This window comes from Erythrolamprus reginae, chromosome 10 (assembly GCF_031021105.1).
Source record: "Erythrolamprus reginae isolate rEryReg1 chromosome 10, rEryReg1.hap1, whole genome shotgun sequence".
Classification (NCBI taxonomy): Eukaryota; Metazoa; Chordata; class Lepidosauria; order Squamata; family Dipsadidae; genus Erythrolamprus; species Erythrolamprus reginae.
Genome location: NC_091959.1, coordinates 43,413,652 through 43,437,073, shown reverse-complemented (window position 1 = coordinate 43,437,073; position 23,422 = coordinate 43,413,652). Strand labels below are relative to the sequence as shown.

General features: G+C 43.0%; 1 protein-coding gene across 2 annotated transcripts in view; it reads right to left on the bottom strand.

Moving 5' to 3' along the window:
* The window catches only part of FBXO21 (F-box protein 21), a 50,324-nt gene that overhangs the window by 6,347 nt on the left and 20,555 nt on the right, over positions 1–23,422 (bottom strand). For both annotated transcript variants that reach the window (XM_070763079.1, XM_070763078.1), the window contains exons 2-11: positions 20,124–20,259; positions 17,862–17,956; positions 16,182–16,303; positions 12,635–12,781; positions 11,161–11,297; positions 8,621–8,757; positions 6,028–6,204; positions 4,690–4,822; positions 3,138–3,328; positions 66–223 (exon numbers count right to left, since the gene is read on the bottom strand). In XM_070763079.1, coding sequence (XP_070619180.1) covers positions 66–223; positions 3,138–3,328; positions 4,690–4,822; positions 6,028–6,204; positions 8,621–8,757; positions 11,161–11,297; positions 12,635–12,781; positions 16,182–16,303; positions 17,862–17,956; positions 20,124–20,259 — 1,433 coding nt within the window. The remainder of the gene's footprint in view (positions 1–65; positions 224–3,137; positions 3,329–4,689; positions 4,823–6,027; positions 6,205–8,620; positions 8,758–11,160; positions 11,298–12,634; positions 12,782–16,181; positions 16,304–17,861; positions 17,957–20,123; positions 20,260–23,422) is intronic.

Below are 23,422 nucleotides of genomic sequence, written 5' to 3'. Positions count from 1 at the left end.
TTCCCCATTTTCAAATGGTGTTTAAGCAACCATAAAGAATCTTGTTGGAAATATCACCGGCCTACCTTGGGCGGCGTATCGGCACGAGCCGTCTTCCACTAAAACATTGTAGAAAGGCTGGTGAGGACCATGGGGCAAGCTGTGGACGTTCATGTTTCGGATCCATTCGTGCCCCATCATGCAGGCTGGGTCCCAACCGTAGATGACGCAGTTGTAGCCGTATCTGAATTGAAGCAGAAAGGAGGTACACAACGCCATTCAATGGTCGAAGGCAGGCTGAGAGATTCGATAAAGGAGAATAAGGATGTGGGCCGCCCTGAGTCTGCGGAGAGGGGCGGCATACAAATCTAATGAATAATAATAATAATAATTGTGGAATATCATCATCAGCAATGTCTGCTTGGGTGAAAACTCTTTGGTGTGTTGTAGGAGGGGAGAGGGGATGGTGACGACGGGGTCCCTTGGTGCTCTCTGAGCTTGTTTCTTGCAGACATTTTATGACCCGAATTATGTAATATCACCAGTTCTCTAGTATTGGCACGGAGGATGTTAACATCGTTCGGGTCATGAAACCACTACAAGACAACAAGCTCAGAGAGCACCAAGGGATTCCCACAATTGTCATCTTCTCCCCACCTCCTCCAACATGCTAAAGAGTTTTCACACAAGCAGATGTTGCTTATGCTCCAACACAGGAAGTGTTTAAGAAGATGTGGAATAACCATTTGTCTGAAGCAGTGTAGGGTTTCCTGCCTAAGTAAACCTAGAAGACCTCCAAAGTCCCTTCCAACATCATCATTATTATTATTATTATTATTATTATTATTATTATTATTATTTATGAGATTTGTATGCCGCCCCTCTCCGCAGACTCGGGGCAGCTCACAACAACAACAAAACAATATACAACAAATCTAATAATTTAAAATTCACTAAAAAACCCTTATTAAAAAGCAAGAACATACACACAAACATAGAAACATAGAAGTCTGACGGCAGAAAAAGACCTCATGGTCCATCTAGTCTGCCCTTATACTATTTTCTGTATTTTATCTTAGGATGGATCTATGTTTATCCCAGGCATGTTTAAATTCAGTTACTGTGGATTTACCAACCATGTCTGCTGGAAGTTTGTTCCAAGGATCTACTACTCTTTCAGTAAAATAATATTTTCTCACGTTGCTTTTGATCTTTCCCCCAACTAATTACAGATGGTGCCCCCTTGTTCTTGTGTTCACTTTCCTATTAAAAACACTTCCCTCCTAGACCTTATTTAACCCTTTAACATATTTAAATGTTTCAATCATGTCCCCCCTTTTCCTTCTGTCCTCCAGACTATACCATGCCTAAACTGTATAGGCCAGGGGAGATGTCTCAGTTCCCCCATGCCTGACAGCAGAGGTTATTATTATTATTATTATTATTATTATTATTATTATTATTATTATATCAACAATACAACACAGCAAATGAGATCACTATGCTGGATTTTGAATTTCATCTCCAGTCGTGTGCTTCCTATTATTATTATTATTATTATTATTATTATTATTATTATTATTATTATTTCTCTCCTACAGCCACATTTATTACATATTTCTTCACTGATTATGTACTTTCTAGAGCTGTTACTTGTCAGCAGCTGCATCTAGCAATTAAGGGTTTGTTTGTTTTGGTTAGCCTACAAGAGACGGTGAAAGTCAGGAAGCAAAGCCTATTAGTTCAGCAGAGACGGCAAAACATGTTTGGAGCCAGAACTTTTCCCTTTGATAGCCTACTCTTAAAAAGCGTGGGATTTCAAAGACAGCATTCACAAATATGATCCTTAGCTCCAAGTTATGATTTGCTTGCCTATATTTTTTTTTAAATGATTAACATGGAAAGTAGATTATCAGCATTGGGCTGCTGCGCTTTTATTTTCAAAAGACTTTAGCATCAAGCTAGATTTCAGAAGTATTCTAAGCAAAGGAGAGATGGAAAAGGCTACAGGTCAGAGCTGTATGGAAGCCTGCCCAGTTGCTGGGAGTGGGGAGAAAGATAAAAATAAACTAGAGTGGTGGAGGCGGTCCTGGGAGATTAAGAAACGGGAACAAACAACTATCTCAAAAGTTTACATTCTAAGAAATGTTGGTTGGGAGATGATGGAGAGAGAGGGAGAGAGGGGAGAGAAAGAGAGGGAGGGAGATAAGAGAGAGAAAAATAGGAGAGAGAAGAGGGAAAAGAGTGGGGGGGGGAGACAGGGAAGAGAAAGGGATAGGAGATAGAAAGATAGAAGAGGGGAGAAAGGGGGAGAGAGATAAGGCAAGGAGAGAGAGATAAAGAGAGAGACGATAGGAAAAGGAGAGGAGGGGAGAAAGGGAGAGAGATAGGAGAGGAGAAAGATAGGAGAGAGAGAGAAAGAGAGAGAGGAGAGAAAGAACAAAGAGGAGGGGAGAAAGGGAGAGTGAGAGGAGAGAGAGGTATATATACGCATAAAATGTATCAGGAAAGACTTAATGAACTCAACCTGTATAGTCTGGAGGACAGAAGGAAAAGGGGGGACATGATCGAAACATTTAAATATGTTAAAGGGTTAAATAAGGTCCAGGAGGGAAGTGTTTTTAATAGGAAAGTGAACACAAGGACAAGGGGACACAATCTGAAGTTAGTTGGGGGAAAGATCAAAAGCAACATGAGAAAATATCATTTTACTGAAAGAGTAGTAGATCCTTGGAACAAACTTCCAGCAGATGTGGTTGGTAAATCCACAGTAACTGAATTTAAACATGCCTGGGATAAACATATATCCATCGTAAGATAAAATACAGGAAATAGTATAAGGGCAGACTAGATGGACCATGAGGTCTTTTTCTGCCGTCAGTCTTCTATGTTTCTATAGAAGAAATAGGAGGAGGAAAAGGGAGAGATAGGAAAGGAGAGATAGGAGGGAGAGAGAAGGACAGACAGAATCTATTTAGGAATTCATTATTCTTGTTTCATTTCTTCTTATTACTCTAAAATAATAAAGTAAGAGTCCCACTTGGTCATCTATTTCCCTGAAGTGGCCTACCTTACAAGGCTGAGAAATCACGCCTATCTTGATTCCTACCTTTTGCAGCTACAGGTGGGAGAGGTATGGGCAGGTGGGACTTGCTCACCTTTTGTGCTTCATAACCAGGCCGATAGAAAAGACGATCTCTTTGTGTTTCTCATCGGAATGGAGCTTCACGTCGGGACCGGCCTCGTCTTTCCGACGCTCGATGTGCTCGAGGGTGTGCTGCACTAAGTACCCAACTGCCCCTTGCTGGGAGGGGTCCAAGGCCTGGATATGCTGCAAGATGTCCAGAACCTTTAAGAAAGTAAAACAGCTTCCAATCAATAATCAATCAATCGATCATCCTACAACTCGACATTTAGCTAAGTCCAATCTAGCTAAGTCCAAAGATGGGCTACAAAAATGGTGGAAGCTCTTAAGCATGAAACTTAACCTTCCCAAGGCATGCCCATGTTACACCAACACTCTGCAGTCTGCATTGGTTGCCGATCAATTTTCGGTCACAATTCAAAGTGTTGGTTATGACCTATAAAGCCCTTCATGGCATCGGACCAGAATATCTCCGGGACCACCTTCTGCCGCACGAATCCCAGCGACCGGTTAGGTTCCACAGAGTTGGCCTTCTCCGGGTCCCATCGACTAAGCAATGTCGTTTGGCGGGACCCAGGAGAAGAGCCTTCTCTGTGGCGGCCCCGACCCTCTGGAACCAGCTCCCCCCAGATATCAGAGTTGCCCCCACCCTCCTTGCCTTTCGCAAGCTCCTTAAAACACCCCTCTGTAGTCAGGCATGGGGGAATTGAAATTTCCCTTCCCCCTAGGCTTATAGAATTTATACATGATATGCTTGTATGTATGAGTGGTTCTTTAAATTTGGGTTTTTTAGATTATTTTTAATATTAGATTTGTTTACATTGTCTTTTTATATTGTTGTTAGCCACCCCGAGACTTCGGAGAGGGGCGGCATACAAATCTAATAAATAAATAAATAAAATAAAATAAATAAAATAAATTATCAGGAAAGACTTCGTGAACCCAATCTGTACAGTCAGGAGGACAGAAGGAAAAGGGGGGACATGATCAAAACATTTAAATATGTTAAAGGGTTAAATAAGGTTCAGGAGGGAAGTGTTTTTAATAGGAAAGTGAGCACAAGAACAAGGGGACACAATCTGAGATTAGTTGGAGGAAAGATCAGAAGCCACAAGAGAAAATATTACTTAACTGAAAGAGTAGAAACATAGAAGACTGACGTCAGAAAAATATTGTTTGACTGAAAGAGTAGTAGATGCCTGGAACAAACTTCCAGCAGACATGGTTGGTAAATCCACAGGAACTGAATTTAAACATGCCTGGGATAAACATATATCCACCCTAAGATAAAATACAGGAAATAGGGCAGACTAGATGGACCAGGGGGTCTTTTTCTGCCGTCAATCTTCTATGTTTCTAAGAAAAGAAATACTTGAGTTGTAATCGGGCTGTCAAAAATACAAACTGGCTGAGTTCAACCCATTCCAGTTCTCCCCCCCCAAAAAAAAATTGGGGGGTGGGGAGAGAAAGGAAGAGAGGCAACTAAGCTCTTTAGGAGAAGCAACATCCATTCCCCTCTCTCATTATTTCATGAATCGGATGCCCTCACCCACGTAGCTAAATACCTTTTCTGGCCAGATTCCGAGGTGAAAATAGAGCCTCGCTTGGAGCATTAGATACTGGACATTGTCGGGATCCATGGCCAGATACAAGTCCAAAGAGTCTCTCAGGAGCTGGTATGACTGGTCAGTGCTTTCCCTGGCAAACAGATGGCAACATGTTCAAGTCAAAGTCATGTTTTCAGAGATACGTTTACCATCACTTAGATGTGATGTCCCACTGCCTGCCTGCCTGCCTATCTACATATCTACCCATCCCTCCATCCATCCCTCCCTCCATCCCTCCATCCATTTTATATGCCGCCCAACTGGGCAGCTATGATACAACTTTCTTTCGCTGTCAAACAACTGCTATTGTTTTGAAGTTTCTTTCAATGGTTTGCTCAAATGTTGCTGCCTTAACCACTCTTCTGTATTACCACCCTTCTGTATTCTATAACAATAACAGAATATCACAGCTGGAAGGGACCTTGGTAGTCCAACCCTCTATTCATTGGAAGCTTTCAAGAGACTGGATAGCCAATTGTCTGAAAGTGTATAGGGGTCTCCACCATATACAGTTCGTGTCAAATGGCTATCCAGTGTCTTCTTAAACTTTCAGTAGTGAAGCACTAGAACTTTTCCAAGGTCAAGTGAGGACTTGGACCTCCATGGTCAATGGAGACCTGGACCTCTATTATCATGTGGAGAGTTGGACCTCATAGTCAAGTGAAGACTTGGACCTCCATGGTCAATGGCATCTGGATCTCCACAGTCCAGTGAGGACTTAGATCTCCATGGTCAATGGGGACCCAGATCTCCATAGACTATGGATCTCCACAGTCAAGTGAGGACTTAGACCTCCGTGGTCAATGGAGACCCAGATCTCCATAGTCCATGGGACCTGGATCTTCATAGTTAAGTGAGAACATGGACCTCCATGGTCAATGGAGACCTGGACCCCTATGATTATGTGGAGAGTTGGACCTCATAGTCAAGTGAGGACTTAGACCTCCATGGTCAATGGGGACCCAGATCTCCATAGTCCATGGGACCTGGACCTTCATAGTTAAGTGAGAACATGGACCTCCATGGTCAATGGAGACCTGCACCCCTATGATCATGTGGAGAGTTGGACCTCATAGTCAAGTGAAGACTTGGACCTCCATGGCCAATGGCATCTGGATCTCCACAGTCCAGTGAGGACTTGGACCTCCATGGTCAATGGGAACCTGGACCTCCATAGTCAACTGAGGACTTGGACCTCTATGGTCAACGATGGTGTAGTCCTCCATGGTCAATTGGGGACTTGGACCTCCTTTAATGCGAACGGAACTGCCAATGCAAACTTTGCTAGATTCTTACCGCTTCCCAATATTTAGCAAGTTGCCCACCATTCTCTGCAGAACCTCTTTGGCTGTTGCTACGCCATAAAATTCCTCCGTCACGTGGTGCCCAATCAAGTATTCGCATTCTTTGACCGTCAGCTGCCGCCCCTTCCCAAAAGCATCGATGTAGGTGTAGTCAAAGATATTTGTGCTCCTGACAAAAGAAAAAAATGGACCCAAAGGGGAATTTCATTTCTGATCATGCTCTGCTCATCATCTTTGGTGCACGACAGGACCCTCTCTAGTTTTCCCAGAGGGGAGAAAGAAAGAAATACATCTAGTCCTCGACATATAACAGTTCATTTAGGGACCTGTTCTGTCGGGCTCTCTGCTGGAATCCTCCCGAAAATTCACAGGTACAAATTTCAGACACACACACACACACACACACGTTTGAAAATTCAAAACAATGTTCTTTATAATGAAAATTCACTTAAACCAAGCCCTCTTTTGGTATAGCAAAGAGCACTCGTCTCCAAACAAACTGGTAATTTGTACAAGTCCCTTATCAGTTCTGTGATACTTAGCTTGCAGCTGTGAAGCAATTCACAGTCCTTATTCTTCCACAAAGTGAAACACACTTTGCTCTGGTTTAGTTTCAAAGCGGGGAAAAAGCAGCACACAAAAGGTCAAATGCAGCAAAGCAGGCACGAAACACAACGATCAGATAATCCTCCTCAATGGCCAAACCCACAGGCTGCTCTTTATAGCAGCCTCACTAATGACCACAGTCCCACCCAACCACAGGTGGCCTCATTTTCTTTGCTAATAATCTCTCAGTTGTTGCTGCCTATGCATCGCTCTCCGCATGCGTGGCTGTATCATTAACTCTTGTTCTGAATCCAAGGAGGAGCTAGATAATTGATCTCCTTCTGAGCTGTCTGCCCCACTCTCCTCCTCCCTGTCACTCATGTCTTCTTGGTCAGAGGAGCCTTCATCAGCAGATTCCACCTGGAGCAAAACAGGCCTGCAGCATGTGGATGTCTCCCCCACATCCACAGTCCTTGGGGCAGGAGCTGGGCCAGAGCCAACCACAACAGGGACCATTCAAAATTACATCAGCAATGAAAAAGGTGACTTCGATTGTTTTTCACACTTATGATGATTGTAGCATCCCATGGTCACACAAAGTTTGGCCACTTAGTAACTGGCATATATTTATGATGGTTGCAGTGCCCTGGGGTCATGTCCTTGTGCAACCTACTGGCAAGCAAAATCTCTCACCCTTTTAATGGACCCATCATCCCTTGCGGGGTGGAGTCTGGGCAAATGAATGGAGGCAGCAGAGTGTTTTAATGGCCTGATGCCCTTCCGGTCACCAATGCAGATATACTGTTCAGCAGATATATTATTAGAGAGAGAGAAAAATGAGCCGAGGTGACGCAGTGGGTAGAGTGCAGTAATGCAGGCCACTAAAGCTGACTGCTAGATCTGTAGGTCAGTGGTTCAAATCTCATCACCGGCTCAAGGTTGACTCAGCCTTCCATCCTTCCGAGGTGGGTAAAGTGAGGACCCGGATTGCGGGGGCAATAGGCTGGCTCTGTTCAAAAGTGCTATTGCTAACATGTTGTAAGCCGCCGTAAGTCTAAGGAGAAGGGTGGCATTAAAAAATAAAATAAATGAATAAAATAAATAATAACTGCCTTTACCTAGGATCGAACTCACGGCCTTCTGATTGTGAGGCGAGAGCTCCATCTCTAGGCCACCACACCACTCCAGCAAGCAAAGTCAATGGGGAAGCCAAATTCACTTCACTGACTTAAAAACTGCAATGATTGATTTAACAATTGTGTTAAGAAAGGTCGTAAACAGAGGCAAAAAAAAATCACTTAACAATCGACTCATTTAGGAACAGATATTTTGGGCTCAATTGACCCCATAAGGCAGAACTATTTTGCAGGGCTGACACAAAGCCCATTTCTATTTCTTCTTCCTCTTCCTTCTCTTCCTCCTCCTCTTCTTCTTCTTCTTTTTAGCACTTTAGGAGGCTTATCTGAAGCAGCATTTTGAAGCCTAAATGGAGGTTTTGCAAAAAGGGCCGCAGGAGAAGCTCCTGTCGCCTGCCACAATGCTGGACTGCCTGAAATGGTGCTGCTTTAAAACGATAAAGAGAACCGACAGGATTCTGAAAGCATCACAAACAAGCTTGCGAATAAAAAAAAGCTGTTTCATGGGTGGGAAAAACCTGCTTCTTTCCCTTCCAGACAGCTGTGTCCTCATCAGCCTGCAACATGGAGAGAGCTCTTGGAGGGCTGGATTGATAGCCTTCCGTTCCCACGCCAACCTCTTCTCCCGGAGTTAATGAGACCGTGGGACGAGGCTCGCCATGACGGATGTCTCTATTACTAAGTAACGGGGTCTTTTCTAACTGAGCACCACCATTTTTCTTTCGCAGAAGGAAACACATTTATACCCACTTTGTTATTTTTTTTTAAGTATGACTTCATCGTCTGGCACGGCTTAGTGAGAGAACTGCAACCTGGGATGTTTAAATGTAGTGTTGACTCTTGCTCACCGGGGTGGGAACTGCACAGAAGTGGAACGGAGGGGTAGGGAAAAATAAAGCTTACCCTTCTTTTCCCTGGCCCCATCTGAGTAGAAAATGACTGGGGAAATTGACCGCCTCGAGCTGGACGCCCAACTGCTTGGCAATCGTCAAATAAAGCACCGACAAGCTGATTGGGATTCCGGTCCTGCGAATCAAAACCTGAAGGAAAAGAGAAAAGAATGAGAAGATCAATGCAGATTCTCGGTCATCCAGGTCATGGTTATTATTATTATTATTATTATTATTATTATTATTATTATTATGTCAATACAACACAGCAAACGAGATCACTATGCTGGATTTCGTATTTCATCACCAGTCGGGCGCTTCCCAAGCACCTAGGGCTGCGTGATGTAGCGGCAAATTATGTTTGACGATCCCAGTAAAACATCCTTTTGCAATTGACAGATGGAGATTTTGTCAATTCCGATGGTTTTCAAATGTCCGCTGAGATCCTTTGGCACTGCGCCCAGCGTGCCAAGTACCACTGGGACCACTTTCACTGGCTTATGCCAGAGTCGTTGCAGCTCGATTTTTAGATCTTCGTATTTCACTAATTTCTCTAGCTGCTTCTCCTCAATTCTGCTGTCTCCTGGGATTGCGATGTCGATGATCCATACTTTCTTTTTCTCCATGATCACAATGTCTGGTGTGTTATGCTTTGTGATCGTGGAGAAAAAGAAAGTATGGATCATCATCATCATCATTATTTAGATTTGTATGCAGCCCTTCTCTGAAAACTCAGAGAGTTGCCCCAAAGATGCTTTTTTGAGAGGCAACTGGACATCCTGGGTTTTTATTTTTGTTTTGAAGACATTTTGCTTCTCATCCAAGAAGCTTCTTCAACTCTTCTTCAGAGGGGAACAAGCTTCTAGGAGGAGAAGCGAAACGTCTTCAAAGAAAAACCAGAAAGTCCAGTTTCCTATTGAAAAAGCACCTTTGGGAGAAGAACGAGAGGTCTGGGCTTCTCCTTGGATCTGGATTGGAAAAGATATACTGTATGCTAAAAACGGAGGGAAGATCTAATCCCTGGAAGAATAATAATAATAATAATAATAATAATAATAATAATAATAATAATAATAATAATAATTATTATTATTATTATTATTTATTGGATTTGTATGACTCGGGGCGGCTAACAACAATGATAAAAAACAACATGTAACAATCCAATTTCATAAAACAACTAAAAACCCTTATTATAAAAACCAAACATACACACAAGCATACCATACATAACTTGTAATGGCCTAGGGGGAAGGAATATCTTAACTCCCCCATGCCTGGCGACAAAGGTGGGTCTTGAGTAATTTGCGAAAGACAAGGAGGGTGGGGGCCGTTCTAATCTCTGGGGGGAGTTGATTCCAGAGGGCAGGGGCCACCACAGAGAAGGCTCTTCCCCTGGGGCCCGCCAAACGACATTGTTTGGTCGATGAGACCCGGAGAAGGCCAACTCTGTGGGACCTTATCGGCCGCTGGGATTAGTACTCTGGGGAAAGCTGACAGCATAAATTTTGTGCCAATAGGTTCAAGGACATGGTAGTCCTTAAGTTACAACTGTAATGGAGCTGTAAATACAGGCTGGTAACTGAGTGCCCACAAATGTGGACATGTGATCAAAGGGGAACGGTATGTGAACCTCAGAACTTTGAATCCACAAGGCCCCAGGTAGATCTGTTGGTCCTTTGAACAATTGTTAAGCGGCCAGTCATAAGTCAAGGATGCCCATCAAACTGAACAATATTCCAAACTGAAATATCTATCTACTTATCTGCTACCACACGAATCCCATCGACCGATAAGGTCCCACAGAGTTGGCCTTCTCTGGGTCCCGTCGACCAAACAATATCGTTTGGCGGGCCCCAGGGGAAAAGCCTTCTCTGTGGCGGCCCCGGCCCTCTGGAATCAACTCCCCCCGGAGATTAGAACTGCCCCCACACTCCTTGTCTTTCGTAAATTACTCAAGACCCATCTATACCGCCAGGCATGGGGGAGTTGAGACACCTTTCCCCCCAGGCTTTTTTATATTTATGTTTGGGTATGTATATGTTGTTTGCTTTTTAAAATATGATAGGGTTTTATGTGCTTTTTAATATTAGATTTGTTTTCGCTGGAATATTGTTTTAATTATTGTTGTGAGCCGCCCCGAGTCTTCGGAGAGGGGTGGCATACAAATCTAATAAATTGAATTGAATCTACCTACCTACCTATCCATCCATCTATCCTAATCATCTTTGTTGCTCTTCTCTGCACTCTTTCTAGAGTCTCAAAATCCTTTTTGCAGCGCCGCAACCAAAATTGAATGCAGGATTCCAAGTGTGGCCTTACCAAGGCCTTATAAACTGGTATTAACACTGCACGTGATCTTGATTCTATCCCTCCATTAAGGCAGTCTAGAACCGTGTGGGCTTTTTTGGCAGTTGCTGCACATGGCTGGCTTATATTTAAATTTAAATTTGTTCTGGTCTCTGGTCTATGACTGCAATACACTGAATTGAAATGAAAACCAAAATATAGGCTAAAGGTTATGTCCTTGTCTGGTCAAAACGAGCGCCTTACCTGATGGAAGTATGAATTCTGACAATTGTAATAGTCCACCTCGTTCCCTCGGTACTTCAACTGCTCGTACAGGACACAATTCATGGCGTCCAGGACCTGCCTCTGGAGCTCCACCTGAGAGACGATCAAGACCTCTCCTTTAAAAAAAAAATGAAAAGGCAATGAAAATAAGAGAAAGGAAATGTTCTTGAATAGTCTACTGCTGGATTTCATGCTGCCGGGAACTGCTCTCCAGTCACATCTGAGTTTTTCCAACTTCAGCAACTTTTAGATGCGTGGACTTCAAATCCCAGAATGCTCAGCACCAACCATACTGGCTGGGTAACTCTGGAAGTTAACTAACCACCTGTTGAAGCGCAGTAGATTCAGAAATAGACAAAGAGCATTGCAGGAGTGAAAAATCCAAACATTATTTATGAAAAACCCCAAAACAAAGGAAGCCGCAGTTATTTCACACAGTTTTATAACAATCTGTTCTCTATGACCTAATGCAGCTTATACACATGCAGTTTTACATGATATTGTAATTAATAAGCATGCCAATATCATAGATAACGCTGCAGATATAGCAATACAGTGTTCCCTCGATTTCCGCGGGAGATACGTTCCGAGACCGCCCGCGAAAGTTGAATTTCCGCGAAGTAGAGATGCGGAAGTAAATACACCATTTTTGGCTATGGAGAGTATCACAAGCCTTCCCTTAACACTTTAAACCCCTAAATTACCATTTCCCATTCCCTTAACAACCATTTACTCACCATTATTACTGGTACTCACCATTGAATAAGACACTTAGTGATCCTGATATTTATAAACATAATTATTTATTAACAATAATTATTTTTTTTGTTATTTATTTGGAAAAATTATTAGTTTGGCGATGACGTATGACGTCATTGGGTGGGAAGAACCGTGGCATAGGAAAAAACCTGTGAAGTATTTTTTAATTAATATTTTTTTAAAAACCGTGGTATAGGCTATTCGCGAAGTTCGAACCGCGAAAATCGAGGGAACACTGTAGATGTTTATAGGAAACCTGTGAGAAAGCCAGGTAAAAGAATATGTTTAATAGTGCTAGTACTCCCATCCCTTCTCATGATCTCATACAACACTGTCTATTCCTGAGAACATGAACTTTCCCGGCCTACTCAGAAGTCCGTAACTGCAAAGCCTGAAACAAAACACATGCTATCTCATACTAACAGCATAATGTGAATTAAGCATTTCCATGTGCAGTTTCTGGCATATTTGGGCATGCCCATCAATATGACCTTTGACCTACACAAGGAATACTACAGCCACCCATGCCAAGGTGATGTCGATAATCCAAGTGCCTCATTCATGGGTTAAATTTATCAATGGGTCAGGTCCAAAATTTATGGTCAAGACTGCCTGCCACGGATGGATGGGTTTCACAGCAGGTCTACCACAGAAAAAGCTGAAACCCCCAAGGGAACTATGCTTAATTCTATACCTGCTTTTCGGTCCACACTGGGATGTCTGGGGTTTTTGGATTTGAGAAATTTACACACTTTAGCAGCAATGTCATCAATCTGAGCTTGGATACTCTTGAGCGAGATGTCCGACAAAGGGTTACAGTATTGGTCAACCAGCACGGCCCCTAGGAAGAGATAGGTGTCAGCTGCTTCGATCAGAATTTAAGAAAAATAAAACTCAAAGAGTCCATTTCAGGTTCAAAAGTGAATTTATCATAAATCAGAACTGAAAGCAACGAAAGTGAAGCAAAGACTAAGGAAAAAGGCACGATACACGCGTATATCAAAACCCCACTTGACCCCCCCCTTTTGGTGATTGGCCAATCCTTAAGTGTCCATAACTGTCAGGTGGACGCATCTTCAACCCCACGTCACATTGAGGGGATGCAGCTTCTAACGGTCTCCTCCAGGTCACCTGGTTCTAAGGAAACAAAACTTCACAGGGCCTCCTGCACACTTCCCCCCCCCATGGCCAAACCCCTCCCCATTTCTCATGGCAACCGAAGCGTAGTAGAAATGTAGAATCGTAGCGAGGTTGGCAATAGGAGATCCAGGACCCAGGAAACAGGGCAGATACCCTGTTTCCCCGAAAATAAGACGTACCCTGAAAGTAAGGCATGTCAGAGGTTTTGCAGAATTTGCTAATACAAGGCACCCCCCAAAAATAAGCCGTATTCAAGTTTACATACGGTACGGTGGAAAAACATACGGTACCATTCAAAGCTGTTCATAGCGGTACCGTAATAATGTGGCGTCCCCTGCTGGCCCCTTCCATCACTTTGTACCGTCCAGTACAGCAGACACAGTCAGCTGCTGTCCCACTGCCATTACAGTCTCCACTACAGTGCGTAGACTGTAGTTCCTCTGGTGGCTGGAAGCTGCAATAGCGGGAGTATACTGTTGTACCATATAAGTGCCGTCGTTTGTGTGTGTGGGTGCCATACTGACAGGTACCGTACCGTAATCAGTGTACCGTACGGTACACTTTCTTTGGGGGTGTCAGCTTTTCTGCCTGTGAATTTGTCTTACAGTGATCTCTCGGTTAGCGCGGGGGTTACGTTCCAAGACCTCCCGCGCTAACCGATTTCCGCGTTATATTGGATGCGGAAGTAAAACCACCATCTGCGCATGTGCGCCATTTTTTTCATGGCCGCACATGCGCAGATGGTGGAGTTTGCGTGTGGGCGGCGGGGAAGACCAAGGGGAGGTTCCTTCAGCCGCCCAACAGCTGATCTGCTCCGCAGCGCGGAAGCAGCGAGGAGCCGAAGATGGGGTAAAGGCAAAGGGGAAACCCCATCTTCGGCTCCTCGCTGCTGCCGCGCTGCGGAGCGGATCAGGTGTTGGGCGGCTGAAGGAACCTTCCCTTGGTCTTCCCGCTTGCCGCTTGCCAGTCCACACACGCCCCCCTGGATGAGCCGGCCACAGGGGCGAGGGGTGGGGATGAAGGGGCAGGACTTCCCGGGCGGAAGGCATGCTCGGCTCTGCCGCTCCAGCCCCTTTCGGCCGAGCAGCCAGGGAAGTCGAGCCAGGCATGGCGGCGGCCTGCGCCGATGTTCCCCGCTGCGACGGAAGGCAGTCGCTTGGCTAGGGAGGCTCGGCCGAAAGCGGCTGGAGCGGCAGAGCCGAGCACGCCTTCCGCCCGGGAAGTCCTGCCCCTTCATCCCCACCCCTCGCCCCTGTGGTCGGCGGGAATGAAAGGGCAGGACTCCCTGGGTGGAAGGCGTGCTCGGCTCTGCCGCTCCAGCCGCTTTCGGCCGAGCCTCCCTAGCCAAGCGACTGCCTTCCGTCGCAGCGGGGAACATCGGCGCAGGCCGCCGCCACGCCTGGCTCGACTTCCCTGGCTGCTTGGCCGGGGAGGCTCGGCCGAAAGCGGCTGGAGCGGCAGAGCCGAGCACGCCTTCCACCCAGCGATTGTTCCGCTGCCGCCAGCATGGCCTGGCTGGCAGCGGAAAATGTAACGGAGCCCACGGGGGATTCGCCTTCCTCCCACCCGCAGCCGAGACTGATTGTGGGCTCCTTCGCAACCTCGGAGAGCTTCCGGGGCAGGGAGGAAAGCGAATGCCACGGGGCTGGGCTCGGCTCCCCCCTCGGCTCCCCCCCTTACCAGCCCCGCCGCGGAAGGCTCCATTCTGTTCCCTGCCGGCCCGATTGAGCGGCCGGCGGTCTCCATTCAGGGAACAGAATAAAAAAAAATTTTTTTTTTAAAAAAAATTTTTTTTAAAAAAAAATTTTTTTTAAATAATATTTTAATATTTTATTTTTTAAATAATATTTTTTGAAAAACCGCGTTGCAGCGTTTCGCGCTAATCGAGAACGCGCAAGTCGAGGGACCACTGTATTTGAGAAATATAAGGCACCCCCCCCCCGAAAATAAGACGTAGCACAACTTTTGGAGCAAAAATTAATATAAGACAGTGTCTTATTTTGGGGAAAACACAGTAGCAATAGCGCTTAAGACTTCTATTCGCTTTGCATGGCTTTCCAGCTCTCTCTAAGCAGTTTACAGAGTCAGCATTGTCCACAACAATCTGGCTCCTCATTTTTATTGATCACAGAAGGTGCACCAGTTCTGGCCCTACTTGGACCAGGAGTCTCTTCTCACAGTCACTCATGCCCTTATGACCTTGAGGTTCGAGTACTGCAATGCTCTCTACATGGGGCTACCTCTGAAGAACTTTCGGAGACTTCAGGTGGTGCAAAATGCAGCGTGCGAGCGATCATGGGCCTCCCGAAATACGCCCATGTCTCTCCAGCACTCCGCGAGCTGCATTGGCTGCCGACTGGCCTTCGAACGCAATTCAAAGTGTCGGTTATGACCTATAAAGCTCTACATGGTTTAGGACCAGATTACCTGCGGAACCAAGACGCCTTAAACAAGATCTAAGTATTGCCCACAAGATCATATGCTGCAACGTCTTGCCTGTTGGCAACTACTTCAGCTTCAACCACAACAACACAAGAGCACACAATAGATTTAAACTTAATATTAACCGCTCCAAACTTGACTGTAAAAAATATGACTTCAGTAACTGAGTTGTCGAAGCGTGGAACTCATTACCGGACTCCATAGTGTCATCCCCAAACCCCCAACACTTTACCCTTAGATTATGTATGGTTGACCTATCCAGATTCCTAAGAGGTCAGTAAGGTACAAGTGCACTAGAGTGTCTTCCGTCCCCTGTCCTATTGCTTTCCTATATCTCCTATACCTTTCTTGTATTCCTATATCTCTTCTTCTATTCTTTCATTGATATGTTCTATTACTATACCTTCTTTTTTATTATTTCTTAGATATATTTTACTATGAGTATCTCCTCTATAACCTTCATCATGTATTTTACTAAAATCCTCATTGTGTATTGGACAAAATAAATAAATAAATTAATAAATAAACCGTCTTCTGCCCCATACATCCCAAAGGCCGGTCAGGCCACACAGAATTGTTGCAATCCTTCAAATATTGCATTGCTTCCTTACAGTCTTCTTACGCTGTGTCCACGCCAACCTTTCTGGGACATGACTAACCTTCTAAAAAGGATTGCTCATCTGCTGGGTGCTCAAGGTAAGTCTTCAGTTTCTTTAAAATGTTCTGTTGCCGCAGGAAGTAAAGAATTTTCTTTGCATAGTACTTCCAGGTCAGACCTTTCCTGCAGAGTAAAGGAAACCACTGTGGTGAGCAAGATGTGTGTGTGTTTGTGTACACTGCTCAAAAAAAAAATAAAGGGAACACTTAAGCAACAGAATATAACTCCATGTAAATAAAAATTCTGTGAAATCAAACTGTCCACTTAGGAAGCAACACTGATCGACAATCAATTTCACCTGCTGTCGTGCACATCCAACTTTGTACAGAACAAAGTATTCAATTAGAATATTTCATTCATTCAGATCTAGGATGTGTTATTTGAGTGTTCCCTTTATTTTTTTGAGCAGTATGTATGTATGTATGTATGTATGTATGTATTTCTAGAGCTCAAAATAGATCTAGCCTCCTTTTTCATTTATCAGCAAAATATGTAACACACACACATACATACATACATAGATACATAAACACACATATATACATATATACACACACACACAAATATACAGTATACTGTATATGTGTAACATAAATAAATAACACCTGGAAAAGTGGAAAACAAGAGGAATCCTGGACAAATATTTAAAAGTAATTTTAGACATAAAACAGGAAAGACAATTTAAGAGCCCAGAGAGAAAGCAGGTTTTTATTAAAATATTGGCATATTTTTGTTTATAAAGGTAATTTCATCCTTGGATCATGATATCAACTTATGATAGGAAACTTACAGAAAATAGCAACAGCCATAAGACATATATCATTTCACAATGTTTTACAGCCATTTCTAACCGGTTTACAAGATCAGCCTATTGCTCACAACAATCTGGATCCTCGTTTTACCGACTTTGGAGTCAATCTTGAGCCGGTCAGGATCGAACTGCTGGCAGTGAGCAGTTAGCCTACAATGCTGCATTCTAACCATTGCTCCATCGCGGAATTACAGTTCCATTTAAAAACAATCCCACCCTGCAGACTTTAGAGCTATATATCTGAAATATTTTCACAAAAATGTCCATTTAGCTATTCAACTTGAAAATGGTTAGATCCAATGCAGCTTGTGGCCCCTCCTTCCAGAGGTATATTCTTACCAGATTCCTCAATGCTTTCAACAACGGCAGAGTTTCTAACGTACTGGAAAAATTCTTACAAATTCAAGGAGATATTGAGAGACGCATCTGCCTTTAAAATATTGAACTGAGCAGCCCAATCAAATATCAGCACAGGAATTCTTCTATGGCATTTTGTACGATGCCATAAACTGCTTTATGATTGTTTGTGTGTCATAAAATGTTTTACAAAATTGGCCAAATGAGAGTCTGTGATTTTGGATGCATTCAACACATTTGAGGTACTTTGGTTCAAAAATTGTTGCCGTGTGACACATCATTTTGTGCCGTTACGAGAACAAGAGTTTTTAGTGATATACAGATGAATCCTTAATTCCTTTAAGGTGTATCGTGATTTTTTTCAGCCGAATCCACCTCAAAGGTTTGTTAGCAAGATAGGTAGACTGAGGACACAAGTGGAATTTAAAAAGAAAACGTAAAATCAATGTGTATGCTACGCACCCTGAAGAAACAGCCAAATGTTCTTTCCTAGGATTTTAGACTCAGCCTCACCTGCCTCCTGTATTAAGAATAGAAATCAGCTCATCTTCAAAGAAGTGGCTGGGGCAATCTAGAGTCTCGATATCAGTGAAGCCATCACAGGGCACCTAAATGGAAAAACACTGCAATTATTCCACTATAGAAAGCAGCTTTCTATAACCACCTGAAGAATAACCAGACACAATTTCATTTATTTTATTTATTGGATTTGTATGCCGCCCCTCTCCGTAGACTTGGGGCGGCTAACAACAGTAGTACAAAACAGCATGTAAATCCAATACTAAAACTAATACTAAAACAATTAAAAAACCCTTATTTGTAAAACCAAACATACATACAAACATACATACCATGCATAAATTGTAATTTGTCGCTCTTGGATCGGTTTGTTGTTATTAAAAGAAAAAAGGACTACCTGTTGAACAAGGTGTCCTTGTAAGCTGCCTTGACTCGCCATGGGTGAACAGGCAGCAATATAAATTTTATAAATAAATGAATGAAGGAAACCACTTTAGCAGTTTTGACTTCTGCAAGCCCCAACGAAATCTATTGAGAGTTTGAAGGAAAATCTACGAAAACGTATCTAGAAACAGAAACATAGAAGATTAACGGCAGAAAAAGACCTCCTGGTCCATCTAACCTGCCCTTATACTATTTCCTGTATTTTATCTTAGGATGGATATACTGTATGTTTATCCCACGTCTGCTGGAAGTTTGTTCCAAGCATCTACTACTCCTTCAGTCAAATATTTTCTCACGTGGCTTCTTTCCCCCAACTAACCTCAGATTGTGCCCCCTTGTTCTTGTGTTCACTTTCTATTGAAAACACTTCCCTCCTGAACCTTATTTAACCCTTTAACATATTTAATATTTAAATGTTTCCCCTTTCCCTTCCCTTTAACACATTTAAATGTCCCCCCTTTCCCTTCTGTCCTCCAGACCAGTGTTTTTCAACCAGTGTGCCGCGGCACACTAGTGTGCCGTGAGACATGATCAGGTGTGCCGCGAAGTTCAGAGAGAGAAAGAAAACAAGAGAGAGAGAGAAAGAAAGAGCAAGAGAGAGAGAAAGGAAGCAAGCAAGAGAGAGAGAAATAAAACAAGAGAGAAAGCAAGAGAGAAAGGAAAAGAAAAAGAAAGAGAACAAGAGAGAAAGAAAGCAAGAGAGAGAAAGAGAGCAAAAGAGAGAAAAAAAGAAAAAGAAAGAAAGAGAGAGAGAGAGAGAAAGAAGGAGGGAAGGTGGGAGAGAGAAAGACAGAGGGAGGGAGGGAGAGAAAAACAGAGCAAAAAAGAAGGAAGGAAGAGAGAAAGAGGGATGGAGAGAGAGAGAAAAAAGAGAAAGGGAGAGAAAGAGGGAGGGAGAGGGAAATAGAGCGAAAGGGAGGAAGAGAGAGAGAATTTTTTTGTCCAAACTTTTTTTAGCCGCCCCGCCCCTCAATGTGCCCCATGGTTTTGTAAATGTAAAAAATGTGCCGCGGCTCAAAAAAGGTTGAAAATCACTGCTCCAGACTATATAGATTGAGTTCATGGAGTCTTTCCTGATGAGTTTTATGCTTAAGACCCTCCTAGATTTATCTATCTATCTATCTATCTATCTATCTATCTATCTATCTATCTATCTATCTATCTATCTATCTATCTATCTATCTCTCTCTCTCTCTATCTATCTGTAGTCTTTGACTTATAATTATAGTTGCACCCAGAATTATGGTCCTAAGATCTGTGAGAACACCCTTCAAAAGGCAGGAAGAAGAGCCACTGCTTAGACCAGAGTTTTTCCATCTTGGCAACTTTAAGATGGGCGTCAGGCCTGGAAACCATCTTGGGTATTGGATCTTTAAGACTGCCACATTTAATGTTGTGGGAAACTGGGAGGGGGGGATTGTGTGAGTGAGGAGGCATAGTCAAAACAACATTCCTTTCTCCCAGACTCAAGGTCACTCTGCCTTACACCTGGAAGGATGAGCCTGGGAGGCATCTCCAGTTGGGATGGTGCATTGATTGGAACATGGGATGGACACGACTTGGACTTTCTTTTGGGGTGTGGAAAATCAGAAGCTTTCAAGATTCAGATTTTCCCAAGATGTGCTGATATGACATCTCTAATAACATGGGACTTTGAGGAAACTCAAGCCTCAGGTTTTTTTCTTCCATTGGGGGTGCTACTTGGAACCCTGACAATGGATGGTCCCAGGATTCCCCAGCCACCGTGCTGTACAAACAGGGAGCGACAATACATTTTGATTTTATTTGCAAGATCAAGCAGAAAAATCTTACGTGCTCTGAAAAGAACCTTTTGGAAAACGAGGCGACGACCGTTTGGGCTTTCAAGCCTGCTTTATGCCGCTCTTTGTATTGCTCCAGCCAATTCACACTGTCTGCCTGATTGTAGTATTTCATTAAAGAAGGCCACCTGCGACAGAGAAAGACAAACCCAACAAAGATTCATCTCTAGTCGACACATGCTAGCTTAAAATCTGAACAAAAGACCAACAACCTTACTAAGCTTGTCCTTTGTTAGCAGATTAGAAAAGGGTGTTTTATATTTGCCGTAGAGGCTAAAAAATAAAAGAAGTTTATGAACTACGTCATTAAGAACTACCTCACCTTAAACATCATCTAAACATAGCCCATAACATCATATGCTACATCAGCGGTCCCCAAACTACGGCCCACGGGCCAGATGCGGCCCGCTGAGGCTATTTACCCGGGCCGCAGCAGCGTGCAAGATTTTACCATATAATATACTAAGTTCCCGAATCTCCCCTCCACTCTGCTGCTGAGCGTCTGGCGGCGGCAAGGAAGAGGAAAGGCAGGGGGCGGGGAGGAAAGCACCCTATGGCAGAGCAGCAACAGTTCCTCTTCCTAAAGGCGAGAAAGAAATTGGCCAATTGCTTTCCTCCCCGCCCCCTGGCTTTCCGCCTCCTCTCCAGACACTCAGCTGCAGACGGTCTTGGTCCCTCCTGCTTTTTTTTTTTTTTTTTTCATCGGTGAAGTTTGCGCGCGTTTGGTGTTGGGGGGGTCTGCTGCGGAGAGGGAGAGAGAGAGAGAGAAAGAGGGAGACATAGAAAGGGAGCGAGAGAGGGGGCTTCCGGTTTGGTGGAGATCGCGGCGAGACGTGTCTGGCAGGGCTCTGCCAGGCGAATCTCTTCTACCCCCTCCGAAGGTCGCATTTGCGATCGGATCGGGCCCGGATGGCCCGATCCATGAACAGGGGGCTCTCCTCTGCCCGAGGACCCATCGCCAGGACTCCAGAGGCAGCGGTTCGCCCCGCAGCTTCGGAGACGGGAGAACCGCTCCTCTTTGCTTAAGAGGACCGGCCAGCGCTTTCTCCCCTCACTCAGCGGGAAGAATAAAAGCAAAGAAGTGAAAGTAAAAATATCTACATCTACATAGAAAAAGAATATACCAGAGAAAGGACTTAAGGTAAAAATCTCCATTGTGTTTCGTCTTTAAGTCAGAAGATCGTAAAACTTTTAAGTAAAAGTTTTTTTTTCCAGGGCGAAAGTGAAAGTTTTTTCTTGTTTAAACCCATCCGCAAATAACAGCCGGACCTAATTTTTTCTCTTCACTTTTACTTTTCCATTTTGAACGTGAACTTGGGAATCTACAAAATAATTTTCTGACTTTACGCTTTAACAAAATAGTTTAAATTTGACATGACTATTTAGAAAATTTTAACTGCTAAAGGAAATTTCTAGTGATGATCAGAATTTGTTCTTGATAGACTTTTAAAATCATAATCTTCTGGACTTAATTTTTCAAGCGGAGGAACACAGTCTTGCTGCCTTTTTTTTCTTGCTGCCTATTTTCACAACATGAATAACTTAATAATCATGAATTAAATGGAATCTAGAAGAGATTGAAATCACTTCTTTCTTGGATTACTTATTGTTGGATTAACCTATCTGGAATACTTGCTGAGCCTTTTGGACTATTTGCTGACACCTTTTGGATTATTTGCTGAGAACTCTTGGTTTAACATCTGCCTGCTGCACGAAAATTAACTTGACTCCATCTTGGGATCTCTTTCTTTGTTCTTTGTTCCTGTTTTGAATTTGGAAAATAAACTGACTCCATCTTGAACACAAGCAAGCTTTGGAATTGCTTTACTCCTTGAATTTTGAATTGAAATCAAATATAACTTTACCCTTTGAGATTTGGATTTTCATTTCTACTTCCTAGCAAAATTACAGGATCTATAAGAAGAACTTAAGTATACAATACTGTTATTGTGTCTTTGAATAATTATCTGGTTTTTTTCTCCCTGATTTTTCTTTGACTTTCTTTCTTACATTTCTATTACTAGAAGAAGTTTGGTTTGAACTACATGCATTGTTGATAAACCTTGGGTTCCTGCTCTATTCTAAATAGTTGAACTAAAATATCACCCTCCTTCTTTTTCTTTTTGAACAATTCTTTTTACTTCACTTTTTCCCCCTTTCTTTTTTCTTCCCTCCTCCTAAAGTCTTTTCCTCCAAAAATTTTCTTTTTTTTTTCTTTTCTTTCTTTTGTCTTCTATATATAGTTGATATTCTTTCTCTTCTTTCATTTTCTGTCCTCCTTTTACTTGAAAAGGCTAATATTTGTTTTTTTCCCTGTGGCACTAAACAATAATATTTCTTTTTTTTTTCTTCTTTTTTTGAACTCTGTTATTAATTGAATTGTTATTGAATTGGTATAGTCATATTATAAGGGAAACAAAATATATTGAATAGATTTGGAATTTATAGTAATTTCTTTTCCTTTTCACTATATATAAAATTGAAACTAACCTTAAAATTTGAAATAGTGGATTCCAATTTGATAATGTCCCACACCTCAACTCTTGTTAAAACAACAAAGAAACAAACAACACCAACTACCCTATCTCCACAAGTGTCACCGCATTCTTCTCCTTCGCATCAAGTGCTAACCATGTCTACCAAAGACAAAGACAAAGACAAAACAATGCAGTCCAATCTTGCAACTATACATGAGACTTTGAATGCTTTGAAGGACTTTATGGTCAAATCACAAGAAGATGCCACTCAACAAAGAGAGGCCATAAAGGAGGAGGCAACACAACAAAGAGAAGCCATAAAGGAGGAGGCAACACAACAAAGAGAAGCCATAAAAGCTGACTTGGCAGAATTTAAAGTGGAGATGGCTCAAATGAAAGCTGATATGGGCGAGATGAAAGATCAGATAAAGCAGATCCAACAAACTCTTCAAGAAAGTGATGACCGAGTAAAAAAAGTTGAAGAGCAAGCTGACAAAAATGAGAAAAGAATGGAGTATCTTGAAGGGAGAGCTGATGAAAGATACAAAAGATATGATGAATCTATCATCCAGCTGGAGATGCAACGAGCTTCGTACGGACTTCGATTTCAGAATATAAAAGAGGAAAAAGATGAAGACTTAAAAACGACTATGGCGGAAATCATTGGAGGCATACTTCAAGAGGACCCCATGGCTTTACAGAAAGAAATCGATGAAGTATACCGAATTTCGAATAGCTATATCCGTCGACACAACCTCCCAAGAGAGATACATATTAAATTTACAAGAAAGGCGTTGCGAGATGAGATACTTCA